At 34.2% G+C, this 20985-nt stretch overlaps 4 protein-coding genes across 4 annotated transcripts in view; 2 read left to right on the top strand and 2 right to left on the bottom strand.

Moving 5' to 3' along the window:
- The first annotated feature begins 774 nt into the window (after positions 1–774).
- LOC135836135 (pickpocket protein 28-like) lies at positions 775–10462 on the top strand. The gene is made up of 6 exons (XM_065350773.1): positions 775–941; positions 1076–1276; positions 3811–3964; positions 10051–10196; positions 10284–10392; positions 10442–10462. Exons 1-6 carry the CDS (start codon positions 775–777, stop codon positions 10460–10462), a joined length of 798 nt encoding a protein of 265 aa, XP_065206845.1.
- LOC135833439 (uncharacterized) lies at positions 4543–6002 on the bottom strand. The gene has a single exon (XM_065347304.1). It carries the CDS (start codon positions 5916–5918, stop codon positions 4623–4625), a length of 1296 nt encoding a protein of 431 aa, XP_065203376.1. The 5' UTR covers positions 5919–6002; the 3' UTR covers positions 4543–4622.
- Positions 10463–10472: 10 nt separating the features above from the next.
- Positions 10473–11673, top strand: LOC135833523 (sodium channel protein Nach-like). The gene is made up of 5 exons (XM_065347374.1): positions 10473–10754; positions 10836–10889; positions 10980–11064; positions 11137–11234; positions 11309–11673. The coding sequence occupies exons 1-5, from the start codon at positions 10559–10561 to the stop codon at positions 11566–11568; spliced, it is 693 nt and encodes a 230-aa protein (XP_065203446.1). The 5' UTR covers positions 10473–10558; the 3' UTR covers positions 11569–11673.
- The window catches only part of LOC135833369 (uncharacterized), a 49784-nt gene continuing 40405 nt past the window's right edge, over positions 11607–20985 (bottom strand). The window contains exons 2-8 of the mRNA XM_065347177.1: positions 18408–18655; positions 18122–18295; positions 17704–17858; positions 17448–17586; positions 12522–12710; positions 12282–12425; positions 11607–12200 (exon numbers count right to left, since the gene is read on the bottom strand). Of these exons, the coding sequence (XP_065203249.1) occupies positions 12051–12200; positions 12282–12425; positions 12522–12710; positions 17448–17586; positions 17704–17858; positions 18122–18295; positions 18408–18655 (1199 nt within the window). The 3' untranslated portion in view covers positions 11607–12050. The remainder of the gene's footprint in view (positions 12201–12281; positions 12426–12521; positions 12711–17447; positions 17587–17703; positions 17859–18121; positions 18296–18407; positions 18656–20985) is intronic.

Below are 20985 nucleotides of genomic sequence, written 5' to 3'. Positions count from 1 at the left end.
CATTCGTGCTTCGTCTCGATCTCGCAATTCGGCGCTTAGCTGCTCTCAGGAGCCTACAGAGGAGTGTGGATTACGAGTACCATACTTACCTACGATATACAAGGGGACGAGTACCTACACTTTGGAGAGACGAGAGACAGTCAGCGACGTGGCGTTATTTATAAAATTCTCTATCATTCAGTGTCTCGCGTTCACTGTGTTCGAAAAATATAATATGAACGCACACAGGGATACTCCCACAATTTAACACTCATCTCCGCACACTTCGCACATCTCATCTGGCCTGCCTGCTGCAGCAATATACTAGACAGGAAACGAACTATTTTGGTAAAACGGACACTTACGTGCTCGTAACCCGTTACCAATTAAGTTAATAAAATTGAAAAAAAATATAAAAAAGTATTCGTTTGTTTTTTAATTGACTCAGACAAACGTAACCGTCGCCAGTAATGTAAATATTCTCGCTACAACAGAAAACGAAAGGGAAAAAAAGTTAATAACCTTATAGTTACGTACAATCGATGTGTATATTTTTTTATTGCAACTATACGAGAAAAACATACACATAACGGTCGCTATAGCCGTTCGAGAGATATATGGTCAAGATAAGGGTTAAAGTATCGCGGACCCATTAACGATTATTTCCCCAAATGACCGTAACATTACCCTTATCGAAGGTTTCAATCGCAAAAATCCTCTATCAAGTTCGGCCCACAGCCACACACACACAGCTATACCTTTGGCTTTACCTACGTGCCAACTCATTAGTACACAATGGACGCCTCCAAGAATAAACGTCCGTCAGATCGCGAATCGGAAACCTTGTCGAAAATCGAATTACTCAAGACTAGTTGGAAATACCAAGCTAAGGAGTTCTTCAACAATAGTAATTTACACGGAGTGCACTATATCGCCGAAAAAGATCGACCTTTTCACGAAAAGTCAGTATATATCAAATTAATGACCCACTACAGCTACCTACGCAGCTTGATGACTGAGTAGTGGTGACTGGTGAGTCACAACAGCAAAAGATGAGATGACGATGGTAAACAAATGATTTATTTTTGGATCGCAGATTCATATGGTTCAGCTTCATCGTAATTGGGTTATTGGTGACGTTGGTTATAATATCGTCGTTGTGGGAGAAATTTCAGACCAGCCCGACCATCACCGGATTGGATACGGATTTTCATAAATGGGATATGCCGTTTCCGGCTGTCACCTTGTGCCCGCAGAATCCGGCTGATCCGCAGTTGGTACGAGATTATATTTCCAAGTGAGTAATATGTATCTAGTACTTTGATTGAATCATGAATAAGGTAGGCTTCCAGATGATCATTGGTTCGATTACGGAGTTTTGATGGCGAAAAGGGTGTACGGAAGGGAAGGGAAGGGAAGGGAAGGGAAGGGAAGGGAAGGGAAGGGAAGGGAAGGGAAGGGAAGGGAAGGGAAAAGAAGGGAAGCGAATCGAGTTCAGCAAGGGAAAAAATCAAACCTCGCAGTAATTCTGATATGCTTCCAAAAATAAATTGACGAATGATTTGCTCATCATGGAAATCAGTTTTTGATCGAACAACCAATCGAAAACAGTAACCAAAAATTTAAGAAAAACTACGATACATGCTTAAATTATTGTAACAATCAAATCTAAAACTGAAGTTGAAAAAATGGTTTCAGGAAAAATTGAAAATCGAAATCCTCATAAAGGCAGGGTAATGGGAAGGGCACGTCCACTTTAATTGACAAACTTTGATATATCCTATATACAAACATCTGAGGACATTTTTGATCAGTCACCAATAGTGAGGCTCTGAATTATACTCAAATAATTTTTTCTGTAATTTTGTTTGCTTCTACCTCATCCCTCTACTCAATTTCCCTCCTACAACTGTTAGTTTTTACGACCCAATTAACATCAATTCTAGCAAGAAAGCATCCAAAGTTGGAAAAAAAAATTTAAATCAATTTTTATGCAAAACATTTTAAATTTCTGCGTCAGAATTCTTCTACTTGAATGACCCTTTTTTCTAGAAAAATCTGTCTAGGTTTCCTAAAGCTAATTTGTTACTTTGCAGAAAGCCTTTCCCTCCCCCTTCCTCACAAAAAAAATTGAAAAATCAAAAAATGTATTAAAATTTGGTACAAAGTCTGCTTTGCACGGAAAGCTTCAAATCACGGTTTTTATTTCTTTCAATTCTGCAAGTATAATGAAAAATCATTGATACTTAAGGCATGAAACCTCGAAGAACTTTTTCACCATTTTCAGAAGCTTGACTATTGTATCAGAAAGTCATTTTTAAAAGTTTGACACAGCAATTTATTGGTTTTCCAGAAGGTAACATGATGCATAAGAAACCATCATCAAGTTTTTAGGTAGATAATTTAGCACAAATTATACTAGTGATTTGCCCGAAAATACCAAATTAACAGGAATTCAAAACAAATTACCAAATCAACAGTAATTTACCAAAATTAACAACTTACCAATACTAAGTTACCTACTGAATATTTCCAATGATTTGCTGAAAAATTGCCAGTAATTCACCATTAATTAACATTCCTTAATAACTTACCAAAAATTACCAGTAATTTACCGATGATTACTAGTTTTTTAACCAAAAATTACCAGTACTTTACCAAAAATTACCAGTCATTTACCATGAATTACCAGTAATTTACCGAAGATTACCAGTTTTTTGACCAAAAATTCCCAGAAATTTACCAAAAGTTACTAGTTTTACCAAAAAATTAACAGTACGTCTTTGAATCAAAAATCAAGAAATTTCTCAAATCAAATCAACCTTTCAAAAATGACATTTTTGACACTTTAATGCTGGACTTTGGGAAACTACTTACCTATGAAAATTTTTGTAAAATTCCTGAAATTATGTAAAACATCAACCATTTGAGGAATGAATTGTAAGTAGATTTTTGTAAATCATGTCTGACTTATCTCATCTCCATCTCGAAAAATAAAAATAATTACTTACCTACATAATTAGTAGGTAGACGTTTAAATTACAATCTACGTATGCATTCGAAAAAATCGAATTTCCAAAATATGTAAATCATTACCAATATGATGAATTGCATTTTTCATTTTTTTTTTCATTTTTGGGAGGCTCTACACAAGGGGATCAAAATAGCTTGGGAGCGGGAGAAGTTTTCTTTGAAGACGAAATCAATACTTAGGGAAGAATTTCGTCGCAAAAATATAATTTTTTTCAGGATGTCTAACAGAATTTCAAAACTAAAAAGAAGGGCCTAAGAAGGACATCATTCCAAAATTAAAAATGAGAAGTGAAACATGAATTTTTTGAAAAATTTTCCATTTAAACATATCAATATTTTTAAAACGTGTTTTCAAAATAGAAAAAACTTTTTGTTCTTCAAAAATGACAGTTAAAACAAAACAGAAACACAGAAATGAAACTTTTTTTTTGAATTTTTTCATCTGCTATAAAAGATTATTTTTATACAAAATGTTTTTATCAGTCAGGTGAGAAAATAACATGTCTTCAAAATCGTTCGTGGTGGGGGGGGGGTAGATTGACATCAGTACATTATTACCTCAAAATTCATTCATTCTTCTTCTTCTTCTTCTCTTTTTTTTTTGTAAAAAATTAATGTACTTATTTAAAAAAATTGAAACATCAACTTTGACGTTTTAAAAATTGATTTTCGGGAAGACGTGCTCTTTCATTGAATAAAATTTCAGCTCTACCGAAGTTGACTGGTTGCCAAGATTCATCAGTTGTTGATGTAAAAATCAAAAATTGGTAAGTAAATAGTTCTATTCTATTGTTACAGTCGCTGGGGTAATGTAACGGAGGATCGATTTGAATTCTATCAAACTTATCTAACCAGGATTGCGAACATTTCCTACGACACCTTGGATACAATGAAGGAATATTCAGGCGAAGTGGATCTCTACAAAGACGATTTAAGAGATATTCTAACAAATGTAAGTTTCATGCTGATATAGTAAAATGGTATTTTCGAAAAAAACCTTGATTTTTTGGATCTCAGATCTCGAATTTTTGATATTGGCAACACTTAATGACTTTAAAGTTATAGCATTATTAAAGTCCTAAATATTTCCTCATTTTCAAATGTTTTAGCGTAATTAATGCGAAATATTCAAGAAAAAATAAGTATTTTCAAACCACAAATTTTGAGCTCAAAAATGAGTTATTTGCAAAAAAAAGGTCTTTGAGTTTGATGGCAAAAGCCCAAGTCGACGCAGAATTTCAAATACATACCATCTTTTGGAACAAGGTCATTATTCCCAAAGCAGGTTGGGTAAAATCAAGAGCAAAAAAGACGATGTTTTTTCAAAAATGTTCCCCTTCTAGAATTTACATCTCCCCGCTAGGGGCACCTCCAGAGCTAAATTTTTTTCCGAGTGACTTTCAACTTAAAATGAAGGTCTCTACTGAAATCATCCAAAATCCATCAGACTTTTTTATTCACGATCCACCATTATGTAGATAGTACAGTAGGTAGGTATGTATTTCTACTTCGTGTCTCAGAAACAAAACCAACAATTTCAAAATTTTATAGCAAGAAATATTCAACAGTTTATTACACTGGGCATAATAATAAACAAAAAAAGGTTACATTCATTTACAAATGAAGCCCCTATCAATTAAATCTCGAAGAACATCCCTCAAAGCTTCATCTGCCTCATTACCACCTGCGACGAGCGCTAATTTGGCTATCCTATCTGCCACAGTAGACGCTCCATCATCTACAACATCAGTAAAACTTTCATTTTGAGTTTGAAGACATTCGTCGAAATTCTTACAACACGTATTATCGTTATCGTCAGCAATAAGATGAGGCAAAAAGCACGATGCAATCAAATACCCATTGAATGATTTATCAACAAATTCCCTGAATATTTCATCCTTGCTAGGGATACGATTTTCTGGAAACGTTTCCCTCAAAGCTGTATAATATTCGTTAATTAGATCGTTCCAATGTTCATTTCTCATTTTTTGATTAGCATGCAAGTACATCACGTTAAGTAAATCAATTACAGGAGATCCATAACGACACGTAGCCATATCTACCATAACTAAATCATCGACAACATTATTTTCATACTTGAACATAACGTTATTTCTCAAGTAATCTCCGTGGACAATTACCGATACAGGATTATTACCTCCTCCGGTTAAAATCCTCTTGGAAATATTCTCGCTGTCTTGAATCATTTCATCGATCTTGGTAATAAAATCAGAATAAACTGGATCAGGATCTCGTTTCAAATGTTGCAATCCTCGTTGACAAACTTTGGCCAAAAAACCAGGCAATTCTCCATTCACGACGAAGTTCGTTTCATGGCAATAATTACTAACCAAAGGGTGAAATAAATCCGGCATCGTGTTTCTAGCTTTATAAGAATGAGCGTGAAATTGACCCAGCTTACGCATCATCAAAGCTAAATGCTGATAATCTAGGAACGATTTCTTTTCAGCCATTCTGTATCCTCGGGCAGTTAGATCTTCCAGAATTAAGGCCGAGTGATCTTGATCGACGTCGAATATTATTTCACCGTGGTGATATTTTGCAAATAAAGGATACAAAGAAATTTCACGAGTAGTCAAAACCGGTAGAATTTTTGTATAGAAAATCATCTCGTTCATGAAATAAGACAAAGTCCATTTGCTGAGGGCTACTTTTGGTGTAAGTTTAATCATTACCGGATTCGATTTTGAAATAAGTCCGTCTTTATTTTTATACAGGATTTTTCCATAGAGTAGGGTCGAGTTGAAACCATCCTGAAGTTTTAGATTTTCATTCTTACTGCAGATTTTTGATTCAAATCCGTAATACGTGCTTCCTTCGCCGAAAATATTGATTTTGTGAACGAATAAATTGGAGATCACATTCGACACGCACGATTTTTCCATTATTCACTAAAAATTATTTAACGAACTTTGATCGATTCGATGTAGGCGGTTAAAACACAACTGACTGACTCTAATCCTATCAACTTTTCGTTACAAACGTTAGGTAATAAAAAATACTACGATTGGTTATAAATTATCATCTCATCAATAGGTACCTAATTCTTTCTTGACGGACAACTAGTGGACAGATGATACCCGCGCCATCTAAACTCGTTCAACTAGTTTTTTATACGTTAACGTTTTCAAGACCAGTATCTAGCCTATTTCAATAGGACTAACGAATGCAAAAAAAAAAAAAATTGCAATCTCAGTAGGTGAAAGTGAACGTGCTCGAGAGTATATTTATCTAAGACATAAATGGACGAAATTTTCTCTAAATAGATACATCGAAATGCCAATAGACAAGCATTTCAATACCTAAAAACATACATTAGTGTCTCATGGCCCTTGAGGTGCAGTCATTTTTGAAAAAAGTGTCGTTTTTGTGTTACGTATTTTAGTTACACTATAAATGATAAAACGTTGGGTAGGAAAATGGGCATGTCCTTACTTAAGATGCGATTTGAATTTATGCATCTTCCTGATGCATAGAGGTTAAAATACTTACAAGTACAAGAGCACTTTTAGGGTGAGAATTGAGGGTAGAAAAATTGTAGATCAAGTATTTCAGACATCTGGGTGAAAGGAAGGTAAAGCCAGGGGTCTTTAAACTACGAGACTTTTAAGAAATCTACATATTATTTTCTAGCAATTTCTTCGCACATAACTTTAACCAAAAAATATCACCGAGTAAACTTTAACGCGAGGGTGATCCGTGATAAATTTCAGACCCTTCGGATCATTTTGAAGCAAGTCGACTTGATAGCGTGTTGAAATCGAAGTGCAGAGTGAATTTTAGATTTCCAACTTTAATGTAAATATCTATGCATTGAAAAATCTGCTGGAGGCTCCAGTAATTTCTAAAAAGGAGCTGGGGGCTCCAAAACGACTTGAAATCTACCTACAGTCGACTTCAAGTCATATTAAAGTCTTCAGCGACTTTTTGGAAATTACTGGAGCCTCCAGCAGATTTTTCAATGCTCGAAATTTCCATAAAATATTACGGAACAAAGCTGGAAATCCCAAATTTACTCTGAACTCCAGTGTCAACAAGCTACAAGTCGAGTGCAGATGGATTCGAGCCATTTTGGAGCCTCCAGCGACTGTTTGAAAATTCCTAAGCCTCCAGCGGATTTTTGAAACTTAATGGAGTTTGAATGCCGGAATTTACTCTGCGCAGTAACTGCTGGAGGCTCCAAAACGCTTGAAATCTACTCGCAGTCGACTTCATTGCGTATTGAAATTTAGTTTACAGAATCAATTTCGACTTTCCAAACTGCATTTGATAAAATGTTGTGGAAATTCCAAATTTATAAAATCTACCAGAGGCTCTACGAATTTTCAAAAATTTGCTGGAGGCTCCAAAATGACTCAAACTCACCAGCAGTCGAATTTGATATCGTGTTCAAGTTCAAAAATCTGCTGGAAGCTCTAGAACAGCTCAAAATGGTTTAAAATTGTTTCCAATCGATTTGGCAGGTCTATAATGGGGTATATGCCAAATTTCAGCTTTCTAGATCAATTTGGTAAAATTTTGATTTTTTCCTCCTTTTTGGATTAAATTTAACTCATGTAATTTTCAAAAATTCACCAAAAATAAAAAAATGCACTGTAGTGCTTGAAATTTTGGCTGGTGATAAGCTTTTCCATGATCTTTCGATCCAACTTTGTACAGGTCAAAAAGTTTCGTACAAGTCCTATATTTTGGAAAGCAAAATCTACGATTTCGGCTGCATGATCTTTGACACGCACGATTTTTCCAAATTTGATATTTCGCTAAAAATTATTGAACGAAATTTTTAATCGTTTCGACGTAAGCGCTTAAAACACAACTGACTGACTCTATTCGATCAACTTTTTGTTAACGACGTAAAAAAAAAATACTTACGTACTACGTAGTGTATAAATTGTCATCGACTCATCGTATCAATGCCTAATTCTTTCTATACCGGTACCAAAAGAATCTAGATTCGTTCAACAAATTTTATAGGCCAACTTGTGCGAAACCAGTATTTCAGTGTAGATGAAATAGCCTGAAATTTGTGAACGTACTCGAGAGTAATTTTACCTCAATACATTAATCGACGAAATTTTATCTAAATATGCACATCGAAATACCTATTCAAGTATTTTAATACCTCATTACATAACAGGATGGATCGAAAAAAACATGGATTTTGACAAATGCGCAGAGGTACCCGAGTTGAAAGTGTCTCATAAAAAAAGTTGAGGTCTCTAGATGAAAAGAAGGAGGAACTAGGGGCCCTTAAGACAATATTTTTGAGAAATTTTGGAGATTTTTGGGATTTGTGAAAAATCTGTCATGCGACCGTTCAAACTAGGTTAAAATTTGGCGGGCAATTAGAAAAAAATTCAATGAAAATTTTTCTAGAGCAACTTGGAAGAACTTTTGATTATTGTCACGCGACCAAATAAAAAGATCTTGAGTTTTGGTGGAAAATCAAAAAATTTGTGCTCGACTTTGAGAACCATTAAAGAATAATGAGCGTCAATTTTTCGAACAGTTATGTTTCATCTGAAATTCTTGAAAAATTCGCGAAAAAGGTTTCGAAAGAGTTTTTGATTTGCTCACGTTTTCATTCATTTTAATAGGTACCATGACACTTTTTCAAAACCAGCAAAAATCATGACCCGCGGTTTTGTTTCAAAATTATTCAAAAATGCTCAAAAACATTCCTGTTGAAATATTCAAATTTTTCACAGACTTTTAACCTACGTACCTATTTGTACTTTGATGGGTGGTTTGACATTTTTTTCCCCTAAAAAATCCAGAAAATTATGATCATGATTTCGGCTTCAAAAAGTTAGAAAAATTACTCAAAAAACCATTTTTTGTCGAAATATTTGCATTTCTTGCAAAATTTTGACCCGTTTCGATAAGTCACTTGACACTTTTTCGAAAATACCGGAAATCATGACCCAATATCAAGCTCAAATTTCCAAATTGGATAAAAAAATTCGCAAAAATGAAAACTTTTAATCTTGATTTCAATACAACGTTGTAGGATACACAAAAAATAAAGCTTCATGGCACTGAAACAGCCGATTTTAAAAGTTACAGGAGCCACAGGCACGAATTTTCAAGCGAACCACGCAAATTTCAATTATTTTACAAACGCAACTTTTCAAAAATTGATGGGTTTCATAAAAAAACAATTTCAGACCTCCACTAAAAATGAAATCGTGTAGGCACTTCCCTCCCCCCTTCATGTTGAAAAAATTTCAATTTTGGCGTCAGAAATCCTTCGAGTGAATAATCTCAAGTTCAAGAAAAAATCTTCCCAGTCATTCCGCTCCCGAAACAAAACCCCAAAGTTTAAAAATGAAATCAAAAAATCGAAATTTAAAAAAAAGTTTGATAAATGTTCACTTTACACGACAAAATCGTTTTAAATAACCTCACTTTCGAAGAAAAGCTTTCCCTGATTTTCTAAACAATTTTAAACTTTCCGTACTGAGCCTTCAAAGAATATAGGTACTTATAAAAAAAATTCCATCCACTTCTATTTCATTTTTTCAGCTTTGAGGCTCAAGAGACTGAGGATGGGGAGTTTTTTTTTACTCGAGTGGTTTGATTTCTGACGCAGAAGTTGAAAATTTCTATTTAAAAATTTGAACTTTTTTCAATTTGAGCGAGGGGATGGGATATTTGGCGCAATTTTTTACAAAAACTAGAGGCATTGTTTTATAGAAAATTTTTTTGCTCGGCTTAAAAACCTACTTCCAAGTTGGTGCTCAAAACCAAGAAGTATTCAATTGTTTTTTTTTCTTCTTCGAAAATACGAGTATAACAGATGTTACGGAATTTCCCCCATTTCAGATCTTATAACAAAGAAAGTTTTTCAGGGAGGCTGAAAGAGAGTACTGAATAGTTGTAAAAATAGGACCCCATATTAAAATTCAATGTCCTGCTATAATCCTTACACCTGCGTCATGTTTGCAAATCTCCCCTTCCTCACACCTCAGAAGTTCACATAAAATTCCACCATACTTAAATTTCACTTTTTTTCAGGTGGTAATCCCCTGCCAAGATTTGATAACCGATTGCGAATGGAAAAGCGACCCTTACGAATGCTGTTCGGTCTTTTACCCGGTCTTGACAGATCACGGATTCTGCTACACATTCAACTCGAAACACTACGAAGATGATTTTTCCGGGCAAGTACCTACATATTATGCAAACAAAATCCGTCTTCATTGTCTCGAAACCATATTTTTACGCCTATTGTCGTATTTATTCTTCAGTTCGAACATCACATCGAAGGAAGATTTCCGAATAAAATACATTTACGAAACGGATAACGACCTGTCGTTGAAATTCGACGTCGAAGACGTCAAAGACAACCCTGTATCGGTAAGCTTTGTTCGAAAAACGCCTTTTTCCTGTCAATATTCCTCTCCAGCTTCGTCCCTCTACACCATAACGACCATTGTTTTAGGTATTCATACACAGTTACGAGGAAAAAATAGTCACCGATTTAGCTCCTCATCATATTTGGACGAAACGAGTAGGTAAAATTATGTTCAGCCCTAAAGAGACCTATACCACAGAGGAAGCGAGGCAATTGAGCATTCGTCAAAGGCATTGCGTATTCCCTGATGAGATAAAATTGATCACAGATGATATTTACACGTTTGGAGCTTGTATGACCGAATGCAGAATGAATATGGCGAAGGAGAAGTGTGGTTGCATACCTTTCTTTTATCCGAATATAGGTAAAGATCACGTATCTGTTGAAATGATGCTTCATCAAGATGATCTGCCAAGTTTGAATGCAAAATATTATTAATTTACAGAAGGATACGAGTATTGTAAGTTGGAAGGGCTCATTTGTTTGGATCAATTTAAAGGTAAGATGCAAAAATTCAACCAAATAAGAAATAAAATAATAAAAAATTGATTTTAAAAAAATGGAATTTTCAAATTCTAATTACCTACAGAAGAAATCACGAAAGCTTTCAATTGCCCTTGCGAACTCAGCTGCATGTACACAGTTTACGAAATAGAGAAACTAGAGGACTCCAAGTAAGTCAAACAAGAGGATTTTAAACACAAACGAATCGAAATATTACTCAACTAACGAGTCTATACTTGCAGGAAAAAAACTGAAAACGATCCTTTAGAGTTGAGCTTCGTATCTTGGCCAATGATAAGATACAAAAGAGACGTACTCTTCGGCTGGGTTGATTTATTCGGTAAGTAAGGACCATACTTTACATATCGTATCGTCGAATCTGATCAATTAACTAAGATAAAATCCATATTACAGTGGCTTTTGGAGGCATAGCTGGCCTCTTCTTAGGATTCAGCTTACTCAGCGCGGTCGAAACGATTTACTACTTTACTTTGAGGGCTTTCTGTATGGTATACAGAGAGAAAGACGAGCTGGAAAAATTACACCACGAATACGAGAACGCTGTCGAACCTGAGATCAATTTAGACATGAAACCGTACTTCAGGAATAGCTCCAGTCCGAAGAAGAATAAAAATGAGACAAAAGTGATCCCTATATTACCCTATTTGCCTTAAAACCTGCGCAGCAGCTTTTCAAATAAACGGTAGAAAAATATATAAAAAATTATATTTTGTTAACAAGAAAAATAGTAACAATACAAAATATTAAGTCTCGCATCACATATTTTTTTTGTCCTTCGAACATTACTCTTCTTCTTTTTAATACATTAAGTTATATTTTTAGGGAACCCCCAGTTCACATCTCTTTACTTTCTCTTCCTATTTAAATCAATCGTAGGTACCTCAGACCAATCTCAACAAAAACAACAACAATCAGTCTATAGTTCTTTCCGCCATCGAGTACATAAAAATGGTAGGTAGGTAACCCATCATCGAGTAAAATATTAAAATCAAGCGTACCATCCTCAACTCCAGGACTACTTAAAATATCAACTTAAGAAAAAAGAAATCACATTTGTCATCCGCCACCAGGAACCCAAGCTGAATTATATCTCATTGTACCTGACTTCTTGACTCTTCCTGCGTTGCATAATCGATCAGCAATCCGTTGCATTTGGATTCGTGTAACTGAATCCGTTAAATTGAGTTTGATCCATCGATTGGAGGATTGTCTTCTCAATAGGAGTCAATCGAGGTTTCTCTTTGGTGAACGTTCGATCGAAATAGTGAGTATCCAAAGGATGAAACTACACGAGCAAAGAAATCAAAATAGGTTAGAAAACGATCATCGCAATCAATGGAGTAATTTAGTAGATGTTCTGACTTACCACTTTGGGTTTATAAGGAGGTTCTAAGTCTTTACGTTCTAATCGACCCCATTCTAAGCCTTTGAAAAAATCATGAGCCATTACATCGTCTCCGGAATTACATCCCAATGATCCTAATCGTTTCGGCGATTCTTTTTCTAGTAACTGGAATCACATTATTAATTTTAGTTTTCGGTCGAAATTTATAGACATGCATCAAGTTGACAAAATTTCTCACAGGTGCTTAGCTATAATACTTACTGAGACTAATATAGATTTAGCGTGAGTTGAAAGGAAACGAGGATATTGAGGTTGTTCGTTGCAAATACTCCAGAATAGCTGGTCTTCATCACAACCGCTGAAAGGAGACTGGCCCACGACCATTTCGTATAAAAGGATTCCAAACGACCACCAATCCACACATTGGTTGTATTTCATGCCTTTGATTATCTGGAATAGGTAACGAAAAATGTGAAACATTTGAAGAAAAGTAGGTGTCTCTGCTTATGCTAGAATAAGAACTATGCAAAATATTAAGATTAAAAATGTCCAGGTCGTTATTATTTGTAGAACAAATTCGGCTCTTTATTGAACGATTTTTTGGAAAAATTGAGAAAAATTCACAAAAGAAATAATTTTTTAACGTAATTCTTCTTTCTTCGCAAGCAGTTTTTTTGGAGAAATGCTTCATAGCTCATATTTGAGAATTTTTTTGGGGGATTTCCCCCCTTTACCTCCTCCCTCCATCCCTCAAATGTTGAAAAAATTCAAAAACATTTTTACTGAAAATTCTCAATTTATAAATCAAAATTCTTAGAAATAACTTTCTTTTTAAGAAAATTCGCCCCTATTTCCCCACCAATGTTGATCCTCCCAGCATAAAGCCCTCCAAAATTGAAAAAAATCAAAGAAATTAAAAGAAAGAAAAGTCAAAATGGTGGGAATTGTTCAAAAATGTTTGATTTTTGCTTCAGATTAAGAGAGTTTTTCAACTCAGGAATTTACAACCGTTGAAAAAATTTTCATACAATATTTTGTGAATTTTTTTCAACTGGGGGGGGGGACTTTGTACAGAGGGATAAAAATTACTGAGCGGATGGGGAAATTTTTTTTTAAAAATCGTGTTATTTAAAGAGCATCTTTCTGTCCAAAGCCTTCTCATAGTAGAAAAAAAGTGAACATTTTTTTCAACAGTTTTCAAATTTTTGAATTGAAACCTTTCAAAATGACTCATTTTCAAAAAAAAAAAATTATAAAATTATATCTTCTGGTCTCTTGAACAGGGTGTCTAACAAAATTTCAAAATAAAAAAGTAGGACTTAAGTAGGACTTTTAGCAGGACTTTCAGCAGGTCATTTTTCGGGCACTTATGAAATTTTTTTAGAGAGAGGGGGAATTCACATTCAAGTTTTTGTAAAAAATGTTTGCTTTTCTTGTCTTCAAACACCTTATGATTTTATTTAAACAAGTACGTAAACGCCATAAAATATAATGTTTCAATTCAATTTTTCGTTTGATCTTCAGCTTATCAATTTTAAAAATTGATGAACATCACATCATGTTTGCTTAAAATGAAATTTCACCAGAATTCTTCAATTTTTGACAGTAGGTAAATATTTCATATTAAGTACTATTTGCTTCAAAATTTTAAAATTTGAATGTTACTTTTTGTTGAAAAATGGAAAATGTAAAAAGAAAATCAAATGAGCCCGAGCAAAGCGAGGGCAAAAGCTTTCGAAAATTAATATTCTAGGAAGCATAAAAACGATACAATTCGAATATATTTTTTTTTGTATAAATCTAAAATAAATAAAAAAAACAAACAGACCCGATCGAAGCAAGGGCAAAAAATCTCGAAAATCAGTAAGTATATTTTGAGAGGTATAAAAAACGATGATGTTTGAGTAATGACCAATGAGTTATGTACCTATAAAAAGTTCGTCATTTTGTTTCAAAATTTTGAAATTCGAATAATGATTTTTTTAAAATCCAAGATTGACAAAGTAAAGCGAACGGGCTTGAGCGAAGCGAGGGCAAAAGCTCTCAGAAATCAGTATCCTGAGAGGCATAATAAAAACGATGGTATTTGAATGCAAAAATTCAATCATGTTTTGAGAAGTGAAAACGAAAAGTTTCTTTATGGAGGGAGGAGTTTATTTTCTGATTCAAACTTTGAACATTTCTTGAATTAGAACAATATACGTTTTTTATGTGGGAAAAGAAGAGCAAATAGCCCGAGCGAAGCGAGGGCGAAAGCTCTCAAAAATGTGCAACTCAGAATCTAAAAAAGTCAACAAATGAGCTCTCAAAATTCTGAAAAAAAGGGGAAAAATTGAAAGTTTTAAAAGGTCTAATTGAAAAAAAGTAGGACTTTAGTAGGACTAATAGGACCAGTAGGACCTGTTAGACACTCTGTTGAATGATGCTCGTTTTCCTGAGCAAAATCTTCAGAGTTGGAACAAAGATTGAAATGGAATTTTTACTAAATTATTTTGGAAAAATCATACCTCAAGTTTTTTCCCCTTATTATTTCTGATTTATTTGAGGAATTTTGACTTTAATATTACAAAATAGTCACCGACTTTCATCTCAATATACATATTTTTTTTGATTTTGAGGACTGTTACCGGGAATCAACATTGCCCAATGGAAGAGGTATTTTTGAAAAAAAAAACAGAAGAGGAGGAGGAGGGGGAGGAGGATGAGTGGGGATGGGGATATTTAAACGAGTTCTGCCACGGAAATCAAAAATACCTAGTTATTCAAATAATCTAAATTTTTTCATTACTTAGATATCATTTTTTTGATTTTTTTTTCAATTTTAAAGGGTTTTTGAGTCTTGACAGAACATTTTTAGACTTGGAAAAATTAAGAAAATAGAGAATTATTTTTTTATAACACGCAACAACTTTTGGAGTGAGAGCATAAAAAAAGCGAACGTTCAAGATAAGAAACACTATATTCACGAAGGAAGAAAATTGAAAGACTGGATTTCTGGAGTGAGACGGAAAGTGGGGGGAGCCGAAAAAACAATGTCCTATGTATGTTCAGTAGTTCAGTACCTTTAAAGACATTCAATTCAATATTTAAGAGTACCTACGTAATTTGTCAATTTTTTAAGACATTGGCCCAAATGGGGGGGGGGGCATCGGGAGCACATGGAAGGTGTTAAATTGAAAAAATAAGGTCATATTCGTGTTCATCAGTCTTGAAAACATGCCATTCGATATACATATCACATGACTTCAATGTTTTCTTCAATCTTGTCCTCAATTTTTTTGTGGCGGGGAGGGGGGTACTCCTTTTCATTGAAAGTATCCATTTTGAAAACAAGATATTTCGAACCAAAATAAAAATTGAATTATAGGACAGTTTTACTCAGAAGTCTGAACCATATTCTTGAGTTTTGAAAGCTCGCAATTTCAAAAGTTCAACTCTAAAAAAAATCAATTTTCAAATTTTTAGTTTGTTAATTTTACTCTTGAAGTTGAACATTACCGCTGAAATAAACAAAGTTTATTTCTTCCTTTGTCCCTTTGAAATAGACAGAAATTGACATTTTTTTACATTTTAATCGATATTTATACCAGAAAAATTCAGGGGCCATACGAAAACAATTGGAGCAAAATTTGTCACCCGTTGAGTGTAAATTATTTTTCCTCAAAAGTTTTCATCGTTGAAAAATGCTGAGAAAAATAATGAATAGCTCAATTTTATTGAAAGTTTCTTTTCACATATCTCCTCAATGAAGAACCTCACAGATTTTTTTTTTTTTTTTTTCGAAATCTTGGAAAACAATTGAATACTTTTATGCAAGAAGGACCTATGCCGAAAAAGTGAGTTTTGAGAAAAACGCATTTAAAGTTTCAGAACGTCGCGAAAGTGGGTAAATTGTGACCAAAATTTTTGAAAATTTTACCAGTGATTCTTCTATCCCTTGACTATAAAATGCCGCAAACGGCGAGTCCGAAGCTTGATTTCAGGTTGAGCAACGACAAGAAATACACACCCCAGTTATGTGTCTTTTTTGCATAAAGCTCAAACCTATGTGTCGTTTTTGCATAAAACAACTGTTTCACACTCGAAAATTTCATTATTAATCAGCTATTGGTTATCTGGAGGTGAAGTACACACATTTGCACTGTAATATCTCATGAAAGGAATTTATTTTCAACCCCCTCCCCTCATATTTACAAGGAATTTTTCGTTAAAATGCATATTTTCGGAGTAATACGCCACAAACCAAATTGGGGGGGCAAAAGGTCCACAAAAAAGGGAGAAGCGTACATCGGATTAACCCGGACACCCAAAATTCGTGTTCAGCGTATCAAAAAACCCCCCTATACCAACATTCAGCTTGTTATCAATCTTTTCCCTATGGAATGCTAATATTGCTAATAATTCTCCTGGACTAACTGGATGAAAATGTGTTCGGTTACATTTTGTGACGTCATTGTAGGGTGTAGGAAGGCAGCACGAAGTTGATACTTGGTGAGTAGGTAGCCAAAGGATGGCCGATCACGATGCGCGCATGCGCGCAATTTTGACACATAGAAGTATAGGCCCTTCTTGCATAAAAGTATTCAATTCTAAATAGCGAACTGTTGAAAACTAGATTCAGATAGAATTTAAAAACTCCTAAAAATGGGCTGCAAAAAAAAAGGCCTTGAACAAATGAAAAATCAGGAAAAAAACGCCCAATTTTTTTCGTTCACCGAGATTCGAATAAATGCATCATCGCTCTCTCATCCTACTCGAGTCATTTTTCCTCAAATATCATTTTTTTTTCAATAGAAATTTTCTTTGCACTTTTTCAGACCTCTTAACATTTCAACAGTCTCCACAATCAAACACTCCAAATCATTCACGAACGACTCGTAACCACAAAACAACTACTTACCCTTAAAATTCACTCTAAACATATTCCAAAGATTCACCACGCGAATAAAAACTTTCGTAGGACGTAATACATCTCTAGAAACACTAGATAGATACTTTTATAATCAAAGTTGCCAACTTATTTGTCATCAAACTACATAACAAACCGCATTTCCGGACATTAACGACTCGCATCAGTCTACAAATATTCTTTTTACGACAAAGTAACAACAGTTAATGTATCTTTAACGTGGTATATCTTTGATTTACGACGTATTCGTACTTGAAACCACATCCACATCGACTTACTTCGGGCGCCATATAATCAGGAGTTCCGCAAAACGTATCGGCCGTTTTGTCTAAATATATCTGAAGTTTGCACATTCCGAAATCGGCGATTCTAACGTGTCCGTTGCAGTCTAACAGAATATTATCTAGTTTCAAGTCTCTGAAAATTAAAAAAAAAAAATTACGTAAATTTACTCGAATCAATTCCCTAGACTTTTCCTCACATTTAATTCAAAAAAATTAGGTGGGTACGAGTATGACAACATTTGTATATTACCTGTACACGATTCCCTTCTTGTGAAGGAATCTCAATCCTGAGACAATCTCGGCAGCATAAAATCTAGCCCGACCTTCGTCGAATCGACCCGATTGCTGAATATGGAACATCAAATCACCTCCATTCAGGTACTCCATAACGAAAAACAAATGTGACTGCAAAAATAACACAACAAAACATTTATAAGTAGAAGTACTTATGTACCATACTACATGTACATATAGGTACGCATCGTCGTCAATATATATTAGATACTCTCTCCAAAGACTATACATGTACGAGCGACGATACGATGCGATGCTTCTTACAGAATCGTCGAATCGTGAACTAACGTGTAAGTCGAGCAACTACCGTAAGTATACTAAACTTTAACATTTTCGGTAATAAATTCACAGCACGGAAAAGCCATTTTACTTACTTGAGTTTGAAATGTACAAAACAAATGACACAGATACGGATGCTTGGTACTCAATGTTAAAACTTTACGTTCGATTAGCGTACATTCGACGTCGTCGTCTTCCAAAACTACATCTTTTTTTAGACACTTTACAGCGTAATAATACTCGGTTCCTTTGAGCTCCGCCAACAGCACCTGGTTCGACGAACGTAATATAACATACACATTATACATATATGTAGTACTTAGGTATATACAAACATTCTTCCTATAGGTAGGTACTTCGAGAGCAAGAGGTAATACGAACCTTTCCAAAACTACCTTTACCGAGAACTTTGAGGAAATTGAAATCGTAAACGGTGTATTTCTTGAATCTCGGGATCGTCGATGCTGGAGCGACGATACGTCCTTCGAACTCGTGAACGATTTTATGACGGCAAGAATACGGTCTTCGGGGAGTACTGCTGCTGCTGTTACCATCCAGGCTGATACTTTCCAGATTCAGTTCTTGGTTACTCGAGTTACGAGATGGAGATACCGAAGATGAGCCGGAATCTGTAACGATTAGAACATGACTCGAATTAGTTTCATTGAAAATACCTGCATTGATTAGAAGGGGGGGGGGGAGATACGTCCATCTCTAAGTCATCGATTTTACTCTACAACAACATGGGGATTTTCAGGGTACCTCGCAGAAAAAAAATTCCACTGTAATCTCGTTTCAAGGACCAATTTCAATATCAGTGAGAAAAGTAAGAGTAGGAGGGCCCAATTTGTTTTTCAAAATACCTATTTTCAAATTTTTTTCTGATGAGTAGATCGAAAATTCTCGATCATTTTACCTCTGATCCCCTCCCTCTCAATAGAAAAGCCTCGATGTTCCAGCTCAGTTTCGCAGCTCCAATTTCTCAATTACAGACAAAACTTCTGGCGGGGGAGGGAGCTGAAGAGGTATTAAGGGCAGAATGAGGAGATTTAGAATGTGGTGATTTGATTAGTGATTCAAATCATTTTATCAGACCTAATTCGTATTTAGCTCTTCGTTCTTTTCTTTAGAGAACACTTGACTTTAGTATTTGATTTTTAAAACTTATTTTTCCCACAATTTGAGATGCTTACTTTATAAAAGGTTCACAGGTGACATGAAAGTTGGGGATTTTTCTGCAACTTCTGTTAATAAAACTTCTTTTTCCAAATTCTAACAAAAATATATTTTTTTGAAAATTTCAATGGCAAAAAAAAGCAAAAACTTTTAGCAATTTTTGAAAAAAAAATGCAGAATTGGCAGTTTTTAGAAAAAGTGCAAAATTGGCAGTTTTTAGAAAAAGTGCAAAATTAGCAATTTTTAGAAAAAGTGCAAAATTGGCAATTTTTGGAAAAAGTAAAAAATTGGCAATTTTGGAAAAAGTGCAAAATTGGCAATTTTTGAAAAAGTGCAAAATTGACAATTTATGGAAAAAGTGCAAAATTAGCCATTTTGGAGAAAATGCAGAATTGGCAATTTTTGAAAAAAATTGCAGAATTGGCAGTTTTTAGAAAAAGTGCAAAATTGGCAGTTTTTAGAAAAAGTGCAAAATTGGCAATTTTTAGAAAAAGTGCAAAATTAGCCATTTTTGGAAAAAGTGCAAAATTGACCATTTTTGAAAAAAATGCAAAATTGACAATTTTTGAAAAAAATGCAAAATTGGCAATTTTTGAAAAAGTGCAAAATTGGCAATTTTTAGAAAAAGTGCAAAATTGACAATTTATGGAAAAAGTGCAAAATTAGCCATTTTGGAGAAAATGCAGAATTAGCAATTTTTGAAAAAAGTGCAAAATTGACATTTTATGGAAAAAGTGCAAAATTAGCCATTTTGGAGAAAATGCAGAATTAGCAATTTTTGAAAAAAGTGCAAAATTAACAATTTTTTGAAGAGTGCAAAATTGACAGTTTTTAGAAAAAGTGCAAAATTGACAATTTTTAGAAAAAGTGCAAAATTAGCCATTTTTGGAAAAAGTGCAAAATTAGCCATTTTGGAGAAAATGCAGAATTAGCAATTTTTGAAAAAAAGTGCAAAATTAACGATTTTTTGAAAAGTGCAAAATTAACAATTTTTTGATAAGTGCAAAATTGGCAATTTTTAGAAAAAGTGCAAAATTGACAATTTTTAGAAAAAGTACTAAATTAGCAAATGTTGGAAAAAACATAAAATGGGCAAAACGACTTTTTATATTACAGGTTTCCGCCGAGGGCAATGAACCATTTTCGATACGACACATTTAATCTTCGACTGAGTCGCGGGATATTAATATTACATATAATAATTATAGGTTAAATTTCTCTATACTCTATTTGATATACATATACGTCTCGTGAGTGAAATCAACTGGTCAAAAGTAGGAAAGAAACTGAATATTCATGGGTTTCACTTGATCAATAATCACAAATTATGGAATATTAAAAAATTTGAAACATTAAATTCAGTGTTTAAAATTTTACATGGCATGACACTGTTTTTATAGCGACTCAAGACTCAACATTTATCAGTTTAAAAATTACATTTACCTTCCTCGTGAGCACTTCCGTCAAAAAAATGAAAACTTGCTCAAGTATAAAGCAATATCAACCTCTGATCGTAATATTTCTCATAGTTTTTAATTTTATCAACGTTCAACATTTTCTAAACCATATTTATTTCTCCCATTTCCTTCCTTAATTCTACAATTAAAACTCACTCGTTAGCACCAGTTCCTCAAAAAGTGAAGATAAAATAATTGAATAAATGAAACATTGTAAATAATTCGTGACTATGCTATAATTTTTTAGTTGGAAAAAATTTGCTCAGTTCGACGAAATATTAAAAAATGTGGGCTGAATTACAAAGAACACCAAAGGGATAGTAAAT

This window comes from Planococcus citri, chromosome 1 (genome assembly GCF_950023065.1).
Source record: "Planococcus citri chromosome 1, ihPlaCitr1.1, whole genome shotgun sequence".
Taxonomy (NCBI): Eukaryota; Metazoa; Arthropoda; class Insecta; order Hemiptera; family Pseudococcidae; genus Planococcus; species Planococcus citri.
This window is presented reverse-complemented; position numbering and strand designations above follow the sequence as displayed.

What these genes read in the sequence shown, in the direction of transcription:
- LOC135836135 (XM_065350773.1), top strand. Translation starts at nt 775, where the DNA reads ATGGACGCCTCCAAGAATAAACGTCCGTCAGATCGCGAATCGGAAACC. An exon ending in GTACGAGATTATATTTCCAA is followed by an intron (nt 1,277 to 3,810) that starts GTGAGTAATATG and finishes CTATTGTTACAG; the next exon opens with TCGCTGGGGTAATGTAACGG. An exon ending in TCAAAGACAACCCTGTATCG is followed by an intron (nt 10,393 to 10,441) that starts GTAAGCTTTGTT and finishes ATTCCTCTCCAG; the next exon opens with CTTCGTCCCTCTACACCATA.
- LOC135833439 (XM_065347304.1), bottom strand. Translation starts at nt 5,918, where the DNA reads ATGGAAAAATCGTGCGTGTCGAATGTGATCTCCAATTTATTCGTTCAC.
- LOC135833523 (XM_065347374.1), top strand. Translation starts at nt 10,559, where the DNA reads ATGTTCAGCCCTAAAGAGACCTATACCACAGAGGAAGCGAGGCAATTG. An exon ending in TTGTTTGGATCAATTTAAAG is followed by an intron (nt 10,890 to 10,979) that starts GTAAGATGCAAA and finishes AATTACCTACAG; the next exon opens with AAGAAATCACGAAAGCTTTC. An exon ending in GAGAAACTAGAGGACTCCAA is followed by an intron (nt 11,065 to 11,136) that starts GTAAGTCAAACA and finishes CTATACTTGCAG; the next exon opens with GAAAAAAACTGAAAACGATC.